Genomic DNA, 17,035 nt, shown 5'->3' with positions numbered 1-17,035 from the left:
TAGCTACTGGTGTGGGACCAGTAACTATAGATGATTCCAGCCAGGCAATACCTTATTTATATCGCTCAGCTCAGATCCCCCGCCAGGAGTGTGTTCTGGGCATGTGTGCATTTAAGTAAGCTCGGAGCTCTAACCCGTCCTTCGGATGAAACATTAAACCAAGGCCTCGTCAGCTTGCTCAAGTGGATGTAAAAGATCCAATGGCAAACGTTTATCTCTCAAATCAACATCACTAAAAACAGATTATCTGGTCATTTATCCCATTGCTGTTTGTGGGGCCTCACTGTTTACAAATTGGCTGCTGCACTTCCCTGCATTGCAACAGTGACTACACTTCAAAAGTACTTCAATGGCTGTAAAGTGTTTTGGGACACAGTTAAGTCATGAAGGGTGCTATATAAATGCAAGTTCGTTCTTTCATTTTTTATTAAAATTTAACATTCCAGCGAGTGGGTGTCAGCATCCACAGTCAATAGATTTAATAGAAGTAAGCTCTGGGTAAATTTAACAAGTGGTGAGTAGGTCCAAGAAGCCCAGAGCACCATTAAAACCTGGTCGATACCAGACTGCAGTTATTCTCCACGTGGTGCTACACTGCCTCCTTCGGGGGGGGGGGGGGGGGGTCTCAGCCCTCTGCAGTCAGGTTGCAATTACATTAAAGTTGCAGCAAAAACACAAATTTAAAGCGTCTTCGGGAAGCACAGGTTCCAGCTGCACACATACAACTGCCAAGCTTATGACCAATAAAATGTCATCATTAAATCGTATTAAAATTACTCTGTCCTGTAGCAGGTCTACTGCAAGACACAATGATTAAGAAATACTTTACAAATCATAACACCCTGGCCATGTTTTGAATCATTCAGACAGTTCTAATTTCATCAGACATTTCTCATTCAAATCTTCCAAGGTCAACAAAATACTGTTGCAGATGAATACGAACCTCCTGCCTTTCCTACCTCCCTCATGACCTCCTGCCTTTCCTACCTCCCTCATGACCTCCTGCCTTTCCTACCTCCCTCATGACCTCCTGCCTTTCCTACCTCCCTCATGACCTCCTGCCTTTCCTACCTCCCTCATGACCTCCTGCCTTTCCTACAACCCTCATGAACTCTCGCCTTTCCTACCTCCCTCATGAACTCTCGCCTTTCCTACCTCCCTCATGAACTCTCGCCTTTCCTACCTCCCTCATGACCTCCTGCCTTTCCTACCTCCCTCATGACCTCCTGCCTTTCCTACCTCCCTCATGTTCCATCAAAGCGGTCTAAGCTGCCTGTGGCTCTGACAAGCCGGCAATTATACATTTTCCTCTTTTTATGCTAAATAGCTCATAGCAATCAGGGATTAAACTAGACTTTTCAGGTCATCATTTCCCAATCAACTGTGGCAAGTCTAGATTTTTATACCATGGATCAACATTACTAACACATTAGTCAGATGATGGACATTGCAGGGATCCTAAATATACTTAATTCTTCAAGTTCGACTTAACGGTACAATTTTAAAGGGGGTGCAGGAGCAGAGAGACCTGGGGGTTCACATACACAAATCTTTGATGGCAGCAAGACAAGCTGATACGGCTGTTTAAAAAAAAGTATAGGGGATCCTTGGATGTTGAACAGAATGGGCCTATACTCTCTGGAGTTTAGAAGAATGAGAGGTGATCTCACTGAAACATATAACACTCTGAAGGGGCTTGACAGGGTAGATGTCGAGAGGTTGTTCCCCCTGGCTAGAGAGTCTAGAACTCGGGGTCATAGTCACAGGATAAGGGGTCAGCCATTTAAGACAGAGATGAGGAGGAATTTCTTCACGCAGAGGGTTGCGAATCTTAGGAATTCTCTACCCCAGAGCGCTGTGGATGCTGAGTCATTGAATATATTCAAGGCTGAGATGGATAGATTTTTGGACTCTAGGGGAATCAAGGGATATGGGGATCAGGCGGGAAAGTGGAGTTGAGGTCGAAGATCAGCCATGATCTGATTGAATGGTGGAGCAGGCTCGAGGGGCCACATGGCCGACTCCTGCTCCTATTTATTATGTTCTTATGTTCTTAATAAACAGAGGTATAGAGTACACAAGCAAGGAAGTTATGCTAAACCTTTATAAATCACTTGTCAGGCCTCAGCTGGAGTACTGTGTCCAATTCTGGGCATCAAACTTTAGGAAGGGTATCAAGGCCTTGCAGAAGGTGCAGAGGAGATTTACCAGAATGATACCAGGGACGAGGGACTTCAGTTATGTGGACAGCCTAGGGAAGCTGGGATTGTTTTCCTTACGGCAGAGAAGGTTATGGGGAGATTTAATAGAGATGTTCAAAATTATGAGGGGTTTTGATAAGAGCAGATAGGGAGAAACCCTTTCCACTGTCAGGAAGGTCGGTAACCAGAGGACACAGATTTAAGATAACTGCCATGAAAAAAGAGGGAGACGAGGAATTTTTTTTTATGCAGAGAGTTGTTGTGATCTGGAATGCACTGCCTGATTAGGGTGGTGGAAGCAGATTCAATAGTAACTAGTTTTAAAATGATTCGTGACAGGATTTGTACCAGAATTCCATCACAGGTATAAAAGGCCCGCAGAAAGGAGTGTTTCATGCCCCTGGAACACATTCTCAATGATGCACAATTCTAACATACACTGCCCATACCAGGATCAGAAAGAAAAGAAAAACTTGCATTTATATAGCGCCTTTCACAACCTCAGGACACCCCAATACAGTACAGCCAATTAAGAACTCTTGAAGTGCAATCACTGTTATAATGTAGGAAACCCGGCAGCCAATTTTGCACACAGCAAGGTCTCACAAACAGCAATGTGATAATGATCAGATCATCCATTTTAGTGATGTTGGTTGAGGGATAAATATTGGCCAGGGCACTGGGGAGAACTCCCCTGCTCTTCTTCAAATAGGATCTTTTACGTCCACCAAAGAGGGCAGACGGAGCCTCGGTTTACCGTCTCATCAGTAAGACAGCACCTCCAACAGTGCTGCACTCCCTCAGTACTGCACTGAAATGTTAGCCTAGATTAATTGTTCAAGTCTCTGGAGTGGGACTTATGACCCCCTGATTCAGAGGCGAGAGTGCTACCACTGAGCCAAGGCTGACACTGTGCAATTTGGATTGCACAAGAAAAACTTGGATCAGAATACAGTGACCAAGCTACTTCCACCAAATAGGGCACCGAGACCCTGGGAAACTAACGGGTATGATGGTTTTTACTGCCATTGCCCTCGTCAGTGGAACAATGTTCCTGTTTAGTGCACAATCTTTCCAGAGGCAAACATTAGAGAAACAGAATAAAGCTTAGAAGAGAAAGTCAAAAAGTAGGCTCGCACATCTGTAAAAATGATATATAAATAAAAAGGCCTTCCTGCAAAAGTGAGAAACAATATCATAAAAACTGCAAACTGATGCAGTCTGGTCCAGAATCTACACTATAAACCGTAAAGTGGCGAGGCTCTGTATCTCTAATCTGATCTCGTAACCCAGAGATATCACCATGTCCGGCCACTAAATTCAAAGACTATGATCTCTCCACAGCAGTCATTCTTCTATAGTCTACCACCACTTATCTGATGGGTTATTACAATAGCTATTTAAACTTCAATTCCCCCTTTCCAATTACCTGAACGACATCTCTGAGCATTTTGTTTTAGTAAACATCTAAATGCTCATCATGTTGTGATTACATATCTCATAAGAACATAAGAAATAGGAGCAGAAGTAGGCCATACGGCCCCTCAAGTCTGCTTCACCATTCAATAAGATCATGGCTGATCTTCTACCTCAACTCCACTTTCCCACCCTAGCCCCATATCCCTTGACTCCCTTAAGAGTTTAAAAATCTATCCATCTCAGTCTTGAATATACTCAACGACTCAGCGTCCACAGCCCTCTGGGGTAGAGATTTCCAAAGAGTCACGACCCTCAGTGAAGGAATTTCCTCATCGCGGTCCTAAATGGCCGACCCCTTACCTTGAGACTATGAGCCCAGTTCTAGACTCTCCAGCCAGGGGAAACAGCCTCTCAGCATCTACCCTGTCGAGTCATCTAAGAATTTTATACGTTTCAAGGGGATCACTTCTCATTCTTCTAAACTCCAGGGAATATAGGCCCATTCTACGCAATCTCTTCTGGTTATAAATTATGGTTTCATCAGTGAGACAGGGTACACTGTAGGGTAATCACTGCACATTCAATTTTGCATCTAAATAATGAGTCTAGTATAATGTGCACTCACACAGAACTACATCTTAAATGTGTAGCAATAGCTTGACTGTATACCTGGAGGCTGAACAAACCAAGTGTAAATAGTGTATAATAAATAGCAAACCAAATCTTAACTAGTAACATTTTACATACAATATATTATGACAGCTTGTATACAAATAAAATGCTGCACATCCGTCGTTCAGCCACTAAAAACTACCCATTGGCTTCTGATACTGACTCACTATGGTGCAATGATAACCATCTATTAGAATCTGGGCAAGTAAAAAATCTGACATATAGGCTGCCAAAGCTTCATGTAGTCTTGTTAGGTATGGGCCATATTCCAAATGAGGGTCATTTAATTTTAAATGCATCACTGACCAGCCAGTATTTTATAATGACCCTTTACCAGTAAGAGGTCACAAGTATACCTGTCACTTATTGCTCTGGAATCCCACCCCCCACACCAACTCCCAACTACCAACAGCAAATTGTTCCCTTGGTTCTGTCATCAGATGCAGCACTAAAACTGAAACAAAATACAGCAAGGACACACTATCACAATATAAATACCTCAATGTCCAAAACAGCAACAGTACTTGGTGTCTGCAGCACAGTCAATCCATCTGGTTACCAGGTGCAGGAGGCACAGACCAGTGGGAGTGGCAGGGTCGGGGTGGAAGGCAAGGGGGTAAGAGGGAAGAGCAGACATCCTCCCCAAAATGTACCTCTTTTCACAGAATCCAAAACAAGCTTCTCTGGTAGTCCATACATGGTTAGAAACAGATCAAGTATACAGCAGCCCACAGGTTCATTAAAGTGATTTACACCAATTGGTTACACATTAAAAATGTTCAAGACAAAAATAACAACGACACAGCAAACAGCTTCAGAAAAAGCAGAATCATTACCTTTCTTAGTTCCACTGTTACTTCATTTCTGTGTCTTCTCATAGTCTGCAACAGAAGAGGCATCAGCCTGAATTAATTACCTTTCTCAACAAATTGCTCTGATAGTAATGCACTACAACAGGAGCAGATTACCATGGCACTGTTCACAGTATGTCAGACAAGAAACTTTTATATAAGGACAGGAGCATTATGCCATCAAATGCACAACGTATTATACTGTTGGAAAGATGAAACTCAGCCCATTTAAGGCCACAAAGTTTATTTTTGCGTAAACACCAGGTGAGGTGAGAGTTCAAGTTTTCTTAAAGCCCAAACCCTGGTTTTCTTTTTTTTAAAATGAGATTGGTAGGATCGTTAAGCGGTTACAGAATTCTGGCTCTTGTAATGATCAGGTATTTTCAAGTGCTGGGAACTTTGTGCAATCTGAATGATTTCCTTTTTCTTTTTATTATCTCTCCCTCCCCACACATTTTTCTGTTGTGAGAGGGGGGGAAAAAAGTAGTGCTGATTGAACTACATTGGCTCTTGGTCCCCAAACACATCATAGTTAAAATTCTAATATTCCTGTTAAAATCTCTCCATGGTCTTGTCCCTCCCTATCTCTGACACCTTCCAGTCCTACAACCCTCCAAGAACTCTGCACTCTGTGTTCCTCCAATTCTGGCCTCTTGTGCATCCACATTTTTGGTCACCTGTCCTAAGGTCTTTCTTTGGCTCGGTGTCAACTTCTGTCCGATTATGCTCCCGTGAAGTGCCGCTGGATGTTTTACTCTGGGGACGGAGAGGCAGACAGGAGTGGGTGGGGGGGGGTGAGGAGTGCAGAGCAGACCTGGGGGGGGGGGGGGGGCGGGGGGGAATGGAGAGCAGACGGGGGGGCGGGAAAGAGGAGTGGAGAGGCAGACGGAATGGGGGGGGGAGGAGTGGAGAGCAGACGGTGGGGGGGGGGGGGATTGAAAGCAGACGGGGGGGGGATTGAAAGCAGACGGGGGGGGGATTGAAAGCAGACGGGGGGGGGGATTGAATGCAGACGGGGGGGGGGGATTGAATGCAGACGACGGGGGGGGATTGAAAGCAGGGGGGGGGGGATTGAAAGCAGGGGGGGGGGATTGAAAGCAGGGGGGGGGGGATTGAAAGCAGGGGGGGGGGGATTGAAAGCAGGGGGGGGGGGATTGAAAGCAGGGGGGGGGGGATTGAAAGCAGGGGGGGGGGGATTGAAAGCAGGGGGGGGGGATTGAAAGCGGGGGGGGGGGGATTGAAAGCAGGGGGGGGGGATTGAAAGCAGGGGGGGGGGATTGAAAGCAGGGGGGGGGGGATTGAAAGCAGGGGGGGGGGGATTGAAAGCAGGGGGGGGGGGATTGAAAGCAGGGGGGGGGGGGGATTGAAAGCAGGGGGGGGGGATTGAAAGCAGGGGGGGGGGATTGAAAGCAGGGGGGGGGGGATTGAAAGCAGGGGGGGGGGATTGAAAGCAGGGGGGGGGGATTGAAAGCAGGGGGGGGGGGATTGAAAGCAGGGGGGGGGGGATTGAAAGCAGGGGGGGGGGATTGAAAGCAGGGGGGGGGGGATTGAAAGCAGGGGGGGGGGGATTGAAAGCAGGGGGGGGGGATTGAAAGCAGGGGGGGGGGGATTGAAAGCAGGGGGGGGGGATTGAAAGCAGGGGGGGGGGGATTGAAAGCAGGGGGGGGGGATTGAAAGCGGGGGGGGGGATTGAAAGCGGGGGGGGGGATTGAAAGCAGGGGGGGGGGGATTGAAAGCAGGGGGGGGGGGATTGAAAGCAGGGGGGGGGGGGATTGAAAGCAGGGGGGGGGGCGATTGAAAGCAGGGGGGGGGGATTGAAAGCAGCGGGGGGGGGGGGGATTGAAAGCAGGGGGGGGGGGATTGAAAGCAGGGGGGGGGGATTGAAAGCAGGGGGGGGGGGGATTGAAAGCAGGGGGGGGGGGATTGAAAGCAGGGGGGGGGGATTGAAAGCAGGGGGGGTGATTGAAAGCAGGGGGGGGGGGGATTGAAAGCAGAGGGGGGGGGGGGGGATTGAAAGCAGACGGGGGGGGGGGGGGGATTGAAGGCAGACGGGGTGGGGGGATTGAAAGCAGACGGGGGGGGGGATTGAAAGCAGACGGGAGGGGGGATTGAAAGCAGATGGGGGGGGGGGGGGGATTGAAAGCAGACGGGGGGGGGGGGGGGGATTGAAAGCAGACGGGGGGGGGGGGGATTGAAAGCAGACGGGGGGGGGGGGGGGATTGAAAGCAGACGGGGGGGGGGGGATTGAAAGCAGACGGGGGGGGGGGGGGGGATTGGGATTGAAAGCAGACGGGGGGGGGGGGATTGAAAGCAGACGGGGGGGGGGGGATTGAAAGCAGACGGGGGGGGGGGGATTGAAAGCAGACGGGGGGGGGGGGATTGAAAGCAGACGGGGGGGGGGGATTGAAAGCAGACGGGGGGGGGGGGATTGAAAGCAGACGGGGGGGGGGGGGGATTGAAAGCAGGCGGGGGGGGGGGGGGGGGGGGGGATTGAAAGCAGACGGGGGGGGATTGAAAGCAGACGGGGGGGGATTGAAAGCAGACGGGGGGGGATTGAAAGCAGACGGGGGGGGGGGGCGGGATTGAAAGCAGACGGGGGGGGGGATTGAAAGCAGACGGGGGGGGGGGATTGAAAGCAGACGGGGGGGGGGGATTGAAAGCAGACGGGGGGGGGGGGCATTGAAAGCAGACGGGGGGGGGGGGATTGAAAGCAGACGGTGGGGGGGGGATTGAAAGCAGACGGGGGGGGATTGAAAGCAGACGGGGGGGGGATTGAAAGCAGACGGGGGGGGGGGATTGAAAGCAGACGGTGGGGTGGGGATTGAAAGCAGACTGGGGGGGGGGGTTTGAAAGCAGACAGTGGGGGGGGGCGGGATTGAAAGCAGACGGGGGGGGGGGGGGGGGGCGGATTGAAAGCAGACGGGGGGGGAGATTGAAAGCAGACGGGGGGGGGGGGGGGTTGAAAGCAGACGGGTGGGGGGGGATTGAAAGCAGACGGGGGGGGGGGGGGGGGGGATTGAAAGCAGACGGGGGGGGGGGATTGAAAGCAGACGGGGGGGGGGGATTGAAAGCAGACGGGGGGGGGGGATTGAAAGCAGATGGGGGGGGGGGGGATTGAAAGCAGACGGGGGGGGGGGATTGAAAGCAGACGGGGGGGGGGGGGGGGATTGAAAGCAGACGGGGGGGGGGGGGGGGGGGGGATTGAAAGCAGACGGTGGGGGGGGGATTGAAAGCAGACGGGGGGGGATTGAAAGCAGACGGGGGGGGGGATTGAAAGCAGACGGGGGGGGGATTGAAAGCAGACGGGGGGGGGGGCGGGATTGAAAGCAGACGGGGGGGGGGGGCGGGATTGAAAGCAGACGGGGGGGGGGATTGAAAGCAGACGGGGGGGGGGGGATTGAAAGCAGACGGGGGGGGGGGATTGAAAGCAGACGGGGGGGGGGGATTGAAAGCAGACGGGGGGGGGGGGGATTGAAAGCAGACGGGGGGGGGGGGGATTGAAAGCAGACGGGGGGGGGGGGGGATTGAAAGCAGACGGGGGGGGGGGGCATTGAAAGCAGACGGTGGGGGGGGGATTGAAAGCAGACGGGGGGGGGATTGAAAGCAGACGGGGGGGGGATTGAAAGCAGACGGGGGGGGGATTGAAAGCAGACGGGGGGGGGATTGAAAGCAGACGGGGGGGGGGGGATTGAAAGCAGACGGTGGGGTGGGGATTGAAAGCAGACTGGGGGGGGGGGGTTTGAAAGCAGACAGTGGGGGGGCGGGATTGAAAGCAGACGGGGGGGGGGGGGGGGGGGATTGAAAGCAGCCGGGGGGGGGGGATTGAAAGCAGACGGTGGGGGGGGGATTGAAAGCAGACGGGGGGGGGGGATTGAAAGCAGACGGGGGGGGGGGGATTGAAAGCAGACGGGGGGGGGGATTGAAAGCAGACGGTGGGGTGGGGATTGAAAGCAGACGGGGGGGGGGGGGTTTGAAAGCAGACGGGGGGGGTGGGGGGGGGGGGGATTGAAAGCAGACGGGGGGGGGGGGGATTGAAAGCAGACAGTGGGGGGGGGATTGAAAGCAGACGGGGGGGGGGGGGATTGAAAGCAGACGGGGGGGGGGGATTGAAAGCAGACGGGGGGGGGGGGGATTGAAAGCAGACGGGGGGGGGGGGGGATTGAAAGCAGACGGGGGGGGGGGGGATTGAAAGCAGACGGGGGGGGGGGGGGGAGGGATTGAAAGCAGACGGGGGGGGGGGGGATTGAAAGCAGACGGGGGGGGGGGGGGGGATTGAAAGCAGACGGGGGGGGGGGGGGGATTGAAAGCAGACGGGGGGGGGGGGGATTGAAAGCAGACGGGGGGGGGGGGGGGGGGATTGAAAGCAGACGGGGGGTGGGGGGGGGGATTGAAAGCAGACGGGGGGGGGGGGGGGATTGAAAGCAGACGGGGGGGGGATTGAAAGCAGACGGGGGGGGGATTGAAAGCAGACGGGGGGGGGATTGAAAGCAGACGGGGGGGGGATTGAAAGCAGACGGGGGGGGGATTGAAAGCAGACGGGGGGGGGATTGAAAGCAGACGGGGGGGGGATTGAAAGCAGACGGGGGGGGGATTGAAAGCAGACGGGGGGGGGGGGGGGGATTGAAAGCAGGGGGGGGGGGGGGGGGGGATTGAAAACAGACGGGGGGGGGGGGGGATTGAAAGCAGACGGGGGGGGGGGGATTGAAAGCAGACGGGGGGGGGGGATTGAAAGCAGACGGGGGGGGGGGGGGATTGAAAGCAGACCCGGGGGGGGGGGGGGGTTGAAAGCAGACCCGGGGGGGGGGGGGGGGATTGAAAGCAGACCGGGGCGGGGGGGGGGGGATTGAAAGCAGACGGGGGTGGGGGGGGGGGGGGGGGATTGAAAGCAGACGGGGGGGGGGCGGATTGAAAGCAGACGGGGGGGGAGATTGAAAGCAGACGGGGGGGGGGGGGGGGTTGAAAGCAGACGGGTGGGGGGGATTGAAAGCAGGGTGGGGGGGATTGAAAGCAGACGGGGGGGGGGGGGGGGGGGGGATTGAAAGCAGACGGGGGGGGGGGGGATTGAAAGCAGACGGGGGGGGGGGATTGAAAGCAGACCGGGGGGGGGGGGGGGATTGAAAGCAGACGCGAGGGGGGGGGGGGGGATTGAAAGCAGACGCGGGGGGGGGGGGGGGGGGGATTGAAAGCAGATGGGGGGATTGAAAGCAGACGGGGGGGGGCGGGGGGGGATTGAAGGCAGACGAGGGGGGGGATTGAAGGCAGACGAGGGGGGGGATTGAAGGCAGACGAGGGGGGGGATTGAAGGCAGACGAGGGGGGGGATTGAAGGCAGACGAGGGGGGGGATTGAAGGCAGACGAGGGGGGGGATTGAAGGCAGACGAGGGGGGGGATTGAAGGCAGACGAGGGGGGGGATTGAAGGCAGACGAGGGGGGGGATTGAAGGCAGACGAGGGGGGGGATTGAAGGCAGACGAGGGGGGGGATTGAAGGCAGACGAGGGGGGGGATTGAAGGCAGACGAGGGGGGGGATTGAAGGCAGACGAGGGGGGGGATTGAAGGCAGACGAGGGGGGGGATTGAAGGCAGACGAGGGGGGGGATTGAAGGCAGACGAGGGGGGGGATTGAAGGCAGACGAGGGGGGGGGGGATTGAAAGCAGGGGGGGGGATTGAAAGCAGACGGGGGGGGGGGGGGGGATTGAAAGCAGACGGGGGGGGGGGGGGATTGAAAGCAGACGGGGGGGGGGGGATTGAAAGCAGACGGGGGGGGGGATTGAAAGCAGACGGGGGGGAGGGATTGAATGCAGACGGGGGGGGCGGGATTGAAAGCAGACGCGGGGGGGGGGGGGGGCGGGATTGAAAGCAGACGGGGGGGGGGGGCGGGATTGAAAGCAGACAGGGGGGGCGGGGGGCGGGATTGAAAGCAGACGGGGGGGGGGGTTGAAAGCAGATTGGGGGGGGGGGGGATTGAAAGCGGGGGGGGGGGGGGATTGAAAGCAGGGGGGGGGATTGAAGGCAGACGAGGGGGGGGATTGAAAGCAGACGAGGGGGGGGATTGACAGCAGACGGGGGGGGATTGACAGCAGACGGGGGGGGATTGACAGCAGACGGGGGGGGATTGACAGCAGACGGGGGGGGGGATTGACAGCAGACGGGGGGGGGATTGACAGCAGACGGGGGGGGATTGACAGCAGACGGGGGGGGAATTGACAGCAGACGGGGGGGAGTGACAGCAGACGGGGGGGGGATTGACAGCAGACGGGGGGGGGATTGACAGCAGACGGGGGGGGGATTGACAGCAGACGGGGGGGGGATTGACAGCAGACGGGGGGGGGATTGACAGCAGACGGGGGGGGATTGACAGCAGACGGGGGGGGGATTGACAGCAGACCGGGGGGGGATTGACAGCAGACCGGGGGGGGATTGACAGCAGACCGGGGGGGGATTGACAGCAGACGGGGGGGGGATTGACAGCAGACGGGGGGGGGATTGACAGCAGACGGGGGGGGGATTGACAGCAGACGGGGGGGGGGATTGACAGCAGACGGGGGGGGGATTGACAGCAGACGGGGGGGGGATTGACAGCAGACGGGGGGGGGATTGACAGCAGACCGGGGGGGGGGGGATTGACAGCAGACGGGGGGGGGATTGACAGCAGACGGGGGGGGGATTGACAGCAGACCGGGGGGGGGGGGATTGACAGCAGACCGGGGGGGGGGGGATTGACAGCAGACCGGGGGGGGGGGGATTGACAGCAGACCGGGGGGGGGGGGATTGACAGCAGACCGGGGGGGGGGGGATTGACAGCAGACGGGGGGGGGATTGACAGCAGACGGGGGGGGGATTGACAGCAGACCGGGGGGGGATTGACAGCAGACCGGGGGGGGATTGACAGCAGACCGGGGGGGGATTGACAGCAGACCGGGGGGGGATTGACAGCAGACCGGGGGGGGATTGACAGCAGACCGGGGGGGGGATTGACAGCAGACCGGGGGGGGGGATTGACAGCAGACGGGGGGGGGATTGACAGCAGACGGGGGGGGGATTGACAACAGACGGGGGGGGGATTGACAACAGACGGGGGGGGGATTGACAGCAGACGGGGGGGGGATTGACAGCAGACGGGGGGGGGATTGACAGCAGACGGGGGGGGGATTGACAGCAGACGGGGGGGGGATTGACAGCAGACGGGGGGGGATTGACAGCAGACGGGGGGGGGGATTGACAGCAGACGGGGGGGGATTGACAGCAGACCGGGGGGGGGGATTGGCAGCAGACGGGGGGGGGGGGATTGGCAGCAGGCGGGGGGGGGGGGATTGAGAGCAGACGGGGGGGGATTGAGAGCAGACGGGGGGGGGGGGATTGAGAGCAGACGGGGGGGGGGGGGGATTGAGAGCAGACGGGGGGGAGATTGAGAGCAGACGGGGGGGAGATTGAGAGCAGACGGGGGGGGGGGGGGGGGGAGATTGAGAGCAGACGGGGGGGGGGGGGAGATTGAGAGCAGACGGGGGGGGGGGGGGGGGGGGAGATTGAGAGCAGACGGGGGGGGGGGGGGGGGAGGTTGAGAGCAGACGGGGGGGGGGGGGAGATTGAGAGCAGACGGGGGGGGGGGGGGGGGGGAGATTGAGAGCAGACGGGGGGGGGGGGGGGGGGAGGTTGAGAGCAGACGGGGGGGGGGGGGAGATTGAGAGCAGACGGGTGGGGGGGGGAGATTGAGAGCAGACGGGGGGGGGGGGGGGGGGGAGATTGAGAGCAGACGGGGGGGGGGGGGAGATTGAGAGCAGACGGGGGGGGAGATTGAGAGCAGACGGGGGGGGGGGGGGAGATTGAGAGCAGACGGGGGGGGGGGGGGGGGGAGATTGAGAGCAGACGGGGGGGGGGGGGGGGAGATTGAGAGCAGACGGGGGGGGGGGGGGGAGAGATTGAGAGCAGACGGGGGGGGGGGGTTAGATGGGGGGGCGGCAGCCGCCGGCTTTCAGCTGCGGAGGGATGAGGCCGCCCCCCGAACACGGGGCCCGAACCCGGGGCGGGGCCTAGAGACCGATCCCCGGGCCCGGCCTCGCCGGTCACTCCGTTGCTCCGAGAAATCCCGGTGAAATCCGAGCAGCGGGATCATCGCACGAGGTCCCGAGCCTGACCGGAGACCTCAGCCCGCGGCCCCGCCTGGTCCCGGTCCCGGCCCCGGGGGTGGGGGACTCCCTGTCCCGCCTCACAGCGGCCCACGGGGCCGGCGACAACTGCCCTGCAGCCAAGCAGAGGCCTCGGGGTCCAAACCTGGCTGACCCGCGAATGCCGCCAGACACAGGCCGCGGGCCCGCTTTCACCCTCCCCCGGGGCTCCTCACCTCCACATCGCGGCCCTTGTTCTTGAAGCTTTTGATGCGGTGATTCTCGGCGCCGCTGCTGTCGGCCATCGCGCTGCTGAGCTCCGCCCGCGACCGAGGAGACGAGAGAATGTTCCACAGCCTGTCATACCGGGGTCCGCCACCGGGGGGCGACAACCGACACATGTAATACCGGGGTCCGCCACCGGGGGGCGACAACCGACACATGTAATACCGGGGTCCGCCACCGGGGGCGACAACCGACACATGTAATACCGGGGTCCGCCACCGGGGGCGACAACCGACACATGTAATACCGGGGTCCGCCACCGGGGGGCGACAACCGACACATGTAATACCGGGGTCCGCCACCGGGGGGCGACAACCGACACGTGTAATACCGGGGTCCGCCACCGGGGGCGACAACCGACACATGTAATACCGGGGTCCGCCACCGGGGGGCGACAACCGACACGTGTAATACCGGGGTCCGCCACCGGAGGGCGACAACCGACACATGTAATACCGGGGTCCGCCACCGGGGGCGACAACCGACACATGTAATACCGGGGTCCGCCACCGGGGGGCGACAACCGACACGTGTAATACCGGGGTCCGCCACCGGAGGGCGACAACCGACACATGTAATACCGGGGTCCGCCACCGGGGGGCGACAACCGACACGTGTAATACCGGGGTCCGCCACCGGAGGGCGACAACCGACACATGTAATACCGGGGTCCGCCACCGGGGCGCGACAAACGACACGTGTAATACACGGAATAAATACGGAAAATGCTGGAAATAATCAGCAAGTCAGGCAACATCTGTGATGAAAGAAATAGAGTTTACCTTTCAGGTCAGTGACCTTTCGTCAAAACTGCAAGAAGTTAAAGATTTAACAGTTTTTTAAGCAAGTACAGAGCCAGGGAAAGAGGATGGGGAGGAAAGAACAAAAGGTCTCTGATAGGGTGGAGGGCAGGAGTGATTAAATGATATAAGGAATGATGGTGCAAGGCAAGAAGGGTGGTAATGGGACAAGTAAAGAAACAAAAGATGGGTCTAGAGGAGCTGTAAATGGCAACAGCAGAACCATTACCAACACCTCACCAAAATCAAAATACTGTGGATGCTGGAAATTTGAAATAAAAACAGAAAATGCTGAAAATACTCAGCAAATCAGGTAGTATCTGTGGAGAAAGAAATAGAGTTAACGTTTGACTCTTTCTTTCTCCAGAAATGCTGCCTGACTTGCTGGGTATTTCCAGCATTTTCTTTTATATTTCATCTCCAGCGGCTGCTGTCCAAAAAAATGGGAGCAGTGTTTATAATCTGAAGTTATTGAAATCAATGTTGAGTCCAGAAGGTTGTAAAATGTCTAATCGAAAGATGAGGTGCTGTTCCTCGAGCTTTCGTTGAGCTTCATTGGAACAGTGTAAGAGGCCGAGGCTGAGAGGTCAGAGTGGGAGTGGGACAGGGAGTTAAAATGATAAGCGACCGGCAGCTCAGGGTCACACTTGCAGGCTCAACAGAAATGTTCAGCAAAGCAATTGGTCTCCCCAATGTAGAGGAGGCCGCATCGTGAGCAGCGGATACAGTATACTAAATTGAAAGAAGTACAAGTAAATCACCTGGAAGGAGTGTTTGAGGCCCTGGACTTTGGGAAGGGAGGATGTGAAAGGCAGGTGTTGTATCTCCTGCACTTGTAGGGGAAGATGCTGTGGGAAGGGGAGCGAGTGTTGGGGATGATGGAAGAGTGGACCAGGGTGTCGCGGAGGGAATGGTCCCTTCAGAATGCTGAAAAGGGAGGGGAAGATTGATTTAGTGGTGGCATTGTGCTGGAGGTGGCGGAAATGGTGGAGGATGATCCGTTGAATGTGGAGGCTGGTGGGGTGGAAGGTGAGGACAAGGGGAACCCTATCATGGTTCTGGGAGGGAGGGGAAGGGGTGAGGGTAGAAGTGCGAGAAATGGAATGGACATGGTCGAGGTCCCTGTCAACTCCAGTGGAGGGGAGTCCTCAGTTGAGGGAAAAGGAAGACCTATCGGAAGCCCTGGTGTGGAAGGTGGCGGTCTCCTCTACATTGGGCAGATGGGATGAACAACTTTGCTTAACACCTCCGTTCAGTCCGCAAACATGACCCTGACCTGCCGATCGCTTGCCATTTTAATTCTCCGTCCCTCTCAGCCTCGGCCTCTTACACTGTTCCAATGAAGCTCAATGGAAGCTCAAGGAACAGCACCTCATCTTTCAATCAGACATTTTACAACCTTTTGGACTCAACACTGATTTCAATAATTTCAGACCATAACCGCTGCTCCCATTTTTTCGGACAGCAGGTGCTGATAATGGTTCTACTGTTGCCATTTACAGCTCCTCTAGACCCATCTTTTGTTTCTTTACTTGTCCCATTACCACCCTCCCTGTCTTGCACCATCATCCCTTTTGTCATTTAATCACTCCTGCCCTCTACCCTATCACAGACCTTCCTTTTGATTTTTTTCTCCCCCCCCCTTTCCCTGACTCTGTACTTGCTTAAAAACAATGAAATCTTTTGCTTCTTCCATTTCTGACGAAGGGTCATCGACCTGAAACGTTAACTCTGTTTCTTTCTCCACAGATGCCTGACTTGCTGAATATTTCCAACATTTTCTGTTTTTACTTTAGATTTCCAGCATCCACAGTATTTTGCTTTTGATTACGTGTAATACTGGGGTCTGCCACCGACGGGGGGGGAAGCAAATGGCGCCTGTAATACCAGGGCCTGCCACCGGCTGTTGGGGGGTCGTCAAACGACACATGTAATACCGGGTCTGCCCGGTACCGGGGCACATGGGGCAACAGACACCGGTTGTAATACTGGAGCCCACAATAGGAGGGTGGTAATGAGCAATTGTAATACCGCCGCCCACCACCTGGGGCGACAAATAGTGACTGTCATACGCTGGTCCACCACCGGGGGCGATAAGGAGCGGCTGTAATACGGGAATCTGCCACCAGATAGCGACAAAGATTGCAGCGAGTTTGTGGTACCCGCTCTGGATGAAGCTCCCCAGCCCAAGTCCCAGGAGTTTTTGAGCACTAATGGGTGATCCTTAATTTCAGACATCCTGTATGATTTGGGGCACTCGGGGCAGTGCTTTCCAAACTTTTCTGTGCGGGGGAATCCTATACTGACTCTGACACACCCCCAGGAACCCCCTGTCCTAATTCCTGGAAAACAGCATCATCTACCCAGATGTAAACACTGCAGAAAAAGAAATTTCTTTATCTGTATATACAGCAACAGAAATAACCTGGTATTAGGTCAACAAAAAGAAAAATCCAAAATTCTGATCTCAAGTGGGCAGAAATCTGTTGACTTCACAGACCCGCCTCCCCCCTCCTCCCCCTCCTCCCCCCTCCTCCCCCCTCCCCCCCCATAACCTGGACAGCTCCGTCTGAAAACCTATGTCTTAGGGATTGAGAAACCATGCAACCTCCATACATAACAGGGAATTAATTGGTGAGGGGTAATGTGACCTCAAAACAGCGACCAGTGGCAGGGAGGGCTCGATTTGTGCAACTTTTGTTG

At 56.2% G+C, this 17,035-nt stretch overlaps 1 protein-coding gene across 1 annotated transcript in view; it reads right to left on the bottom strand.

The window, feature by feature from the left end:
- The window catches only part of kpna3 (karyopherin alpha 3 (importin alpha 4)), an 82,204-nt gene extending 68,595 nt beyond the window's left edge, over window positions 1–13,609 (bottom strand). Inside the window, exons 1-2 of the mRNA XM_067992602.1 lie at window positions 13,484–13,609; window positions 5,129–5,173 (exon numbers count right to left, since the gene is read on the bottom strand). Of these exons, the coding sequence (XP_067848703.1) occupies window positions 5,129–5,173; window positions 13,484–13,552 (114 nt within the window). The 5' untranslated portion in view covers window positions 13,553–13,609. The remainder of the gene's footprint in view (window positions 1–5,128; window positions 5,174–13,483) is intronic.
- Between the last annotated feature and the right edge of the window lie 3,426 nt (window positions 13,610–17,035).

Source organism: Heptranchias perlo, chromosome 11 (assembly GCF_035084215.1).
Source record: "Heptranchias perlo isolate sHepPer1 chromosome 11, sHepPer1.hap1, whole genome shotgun sequence".
Lineage (NCBI taxonomy): Eukaryota > Metazoa > Chordata > Chondrichthyes > Hexanchiformes > Hexanchidae > Heptranchias > Heptranchias perlo.
The sequence above is the reverse complement of the archived record's forward strand: the minus strand, read 5'-3'. Positions and strand labels throughout refer to the sequence as shown.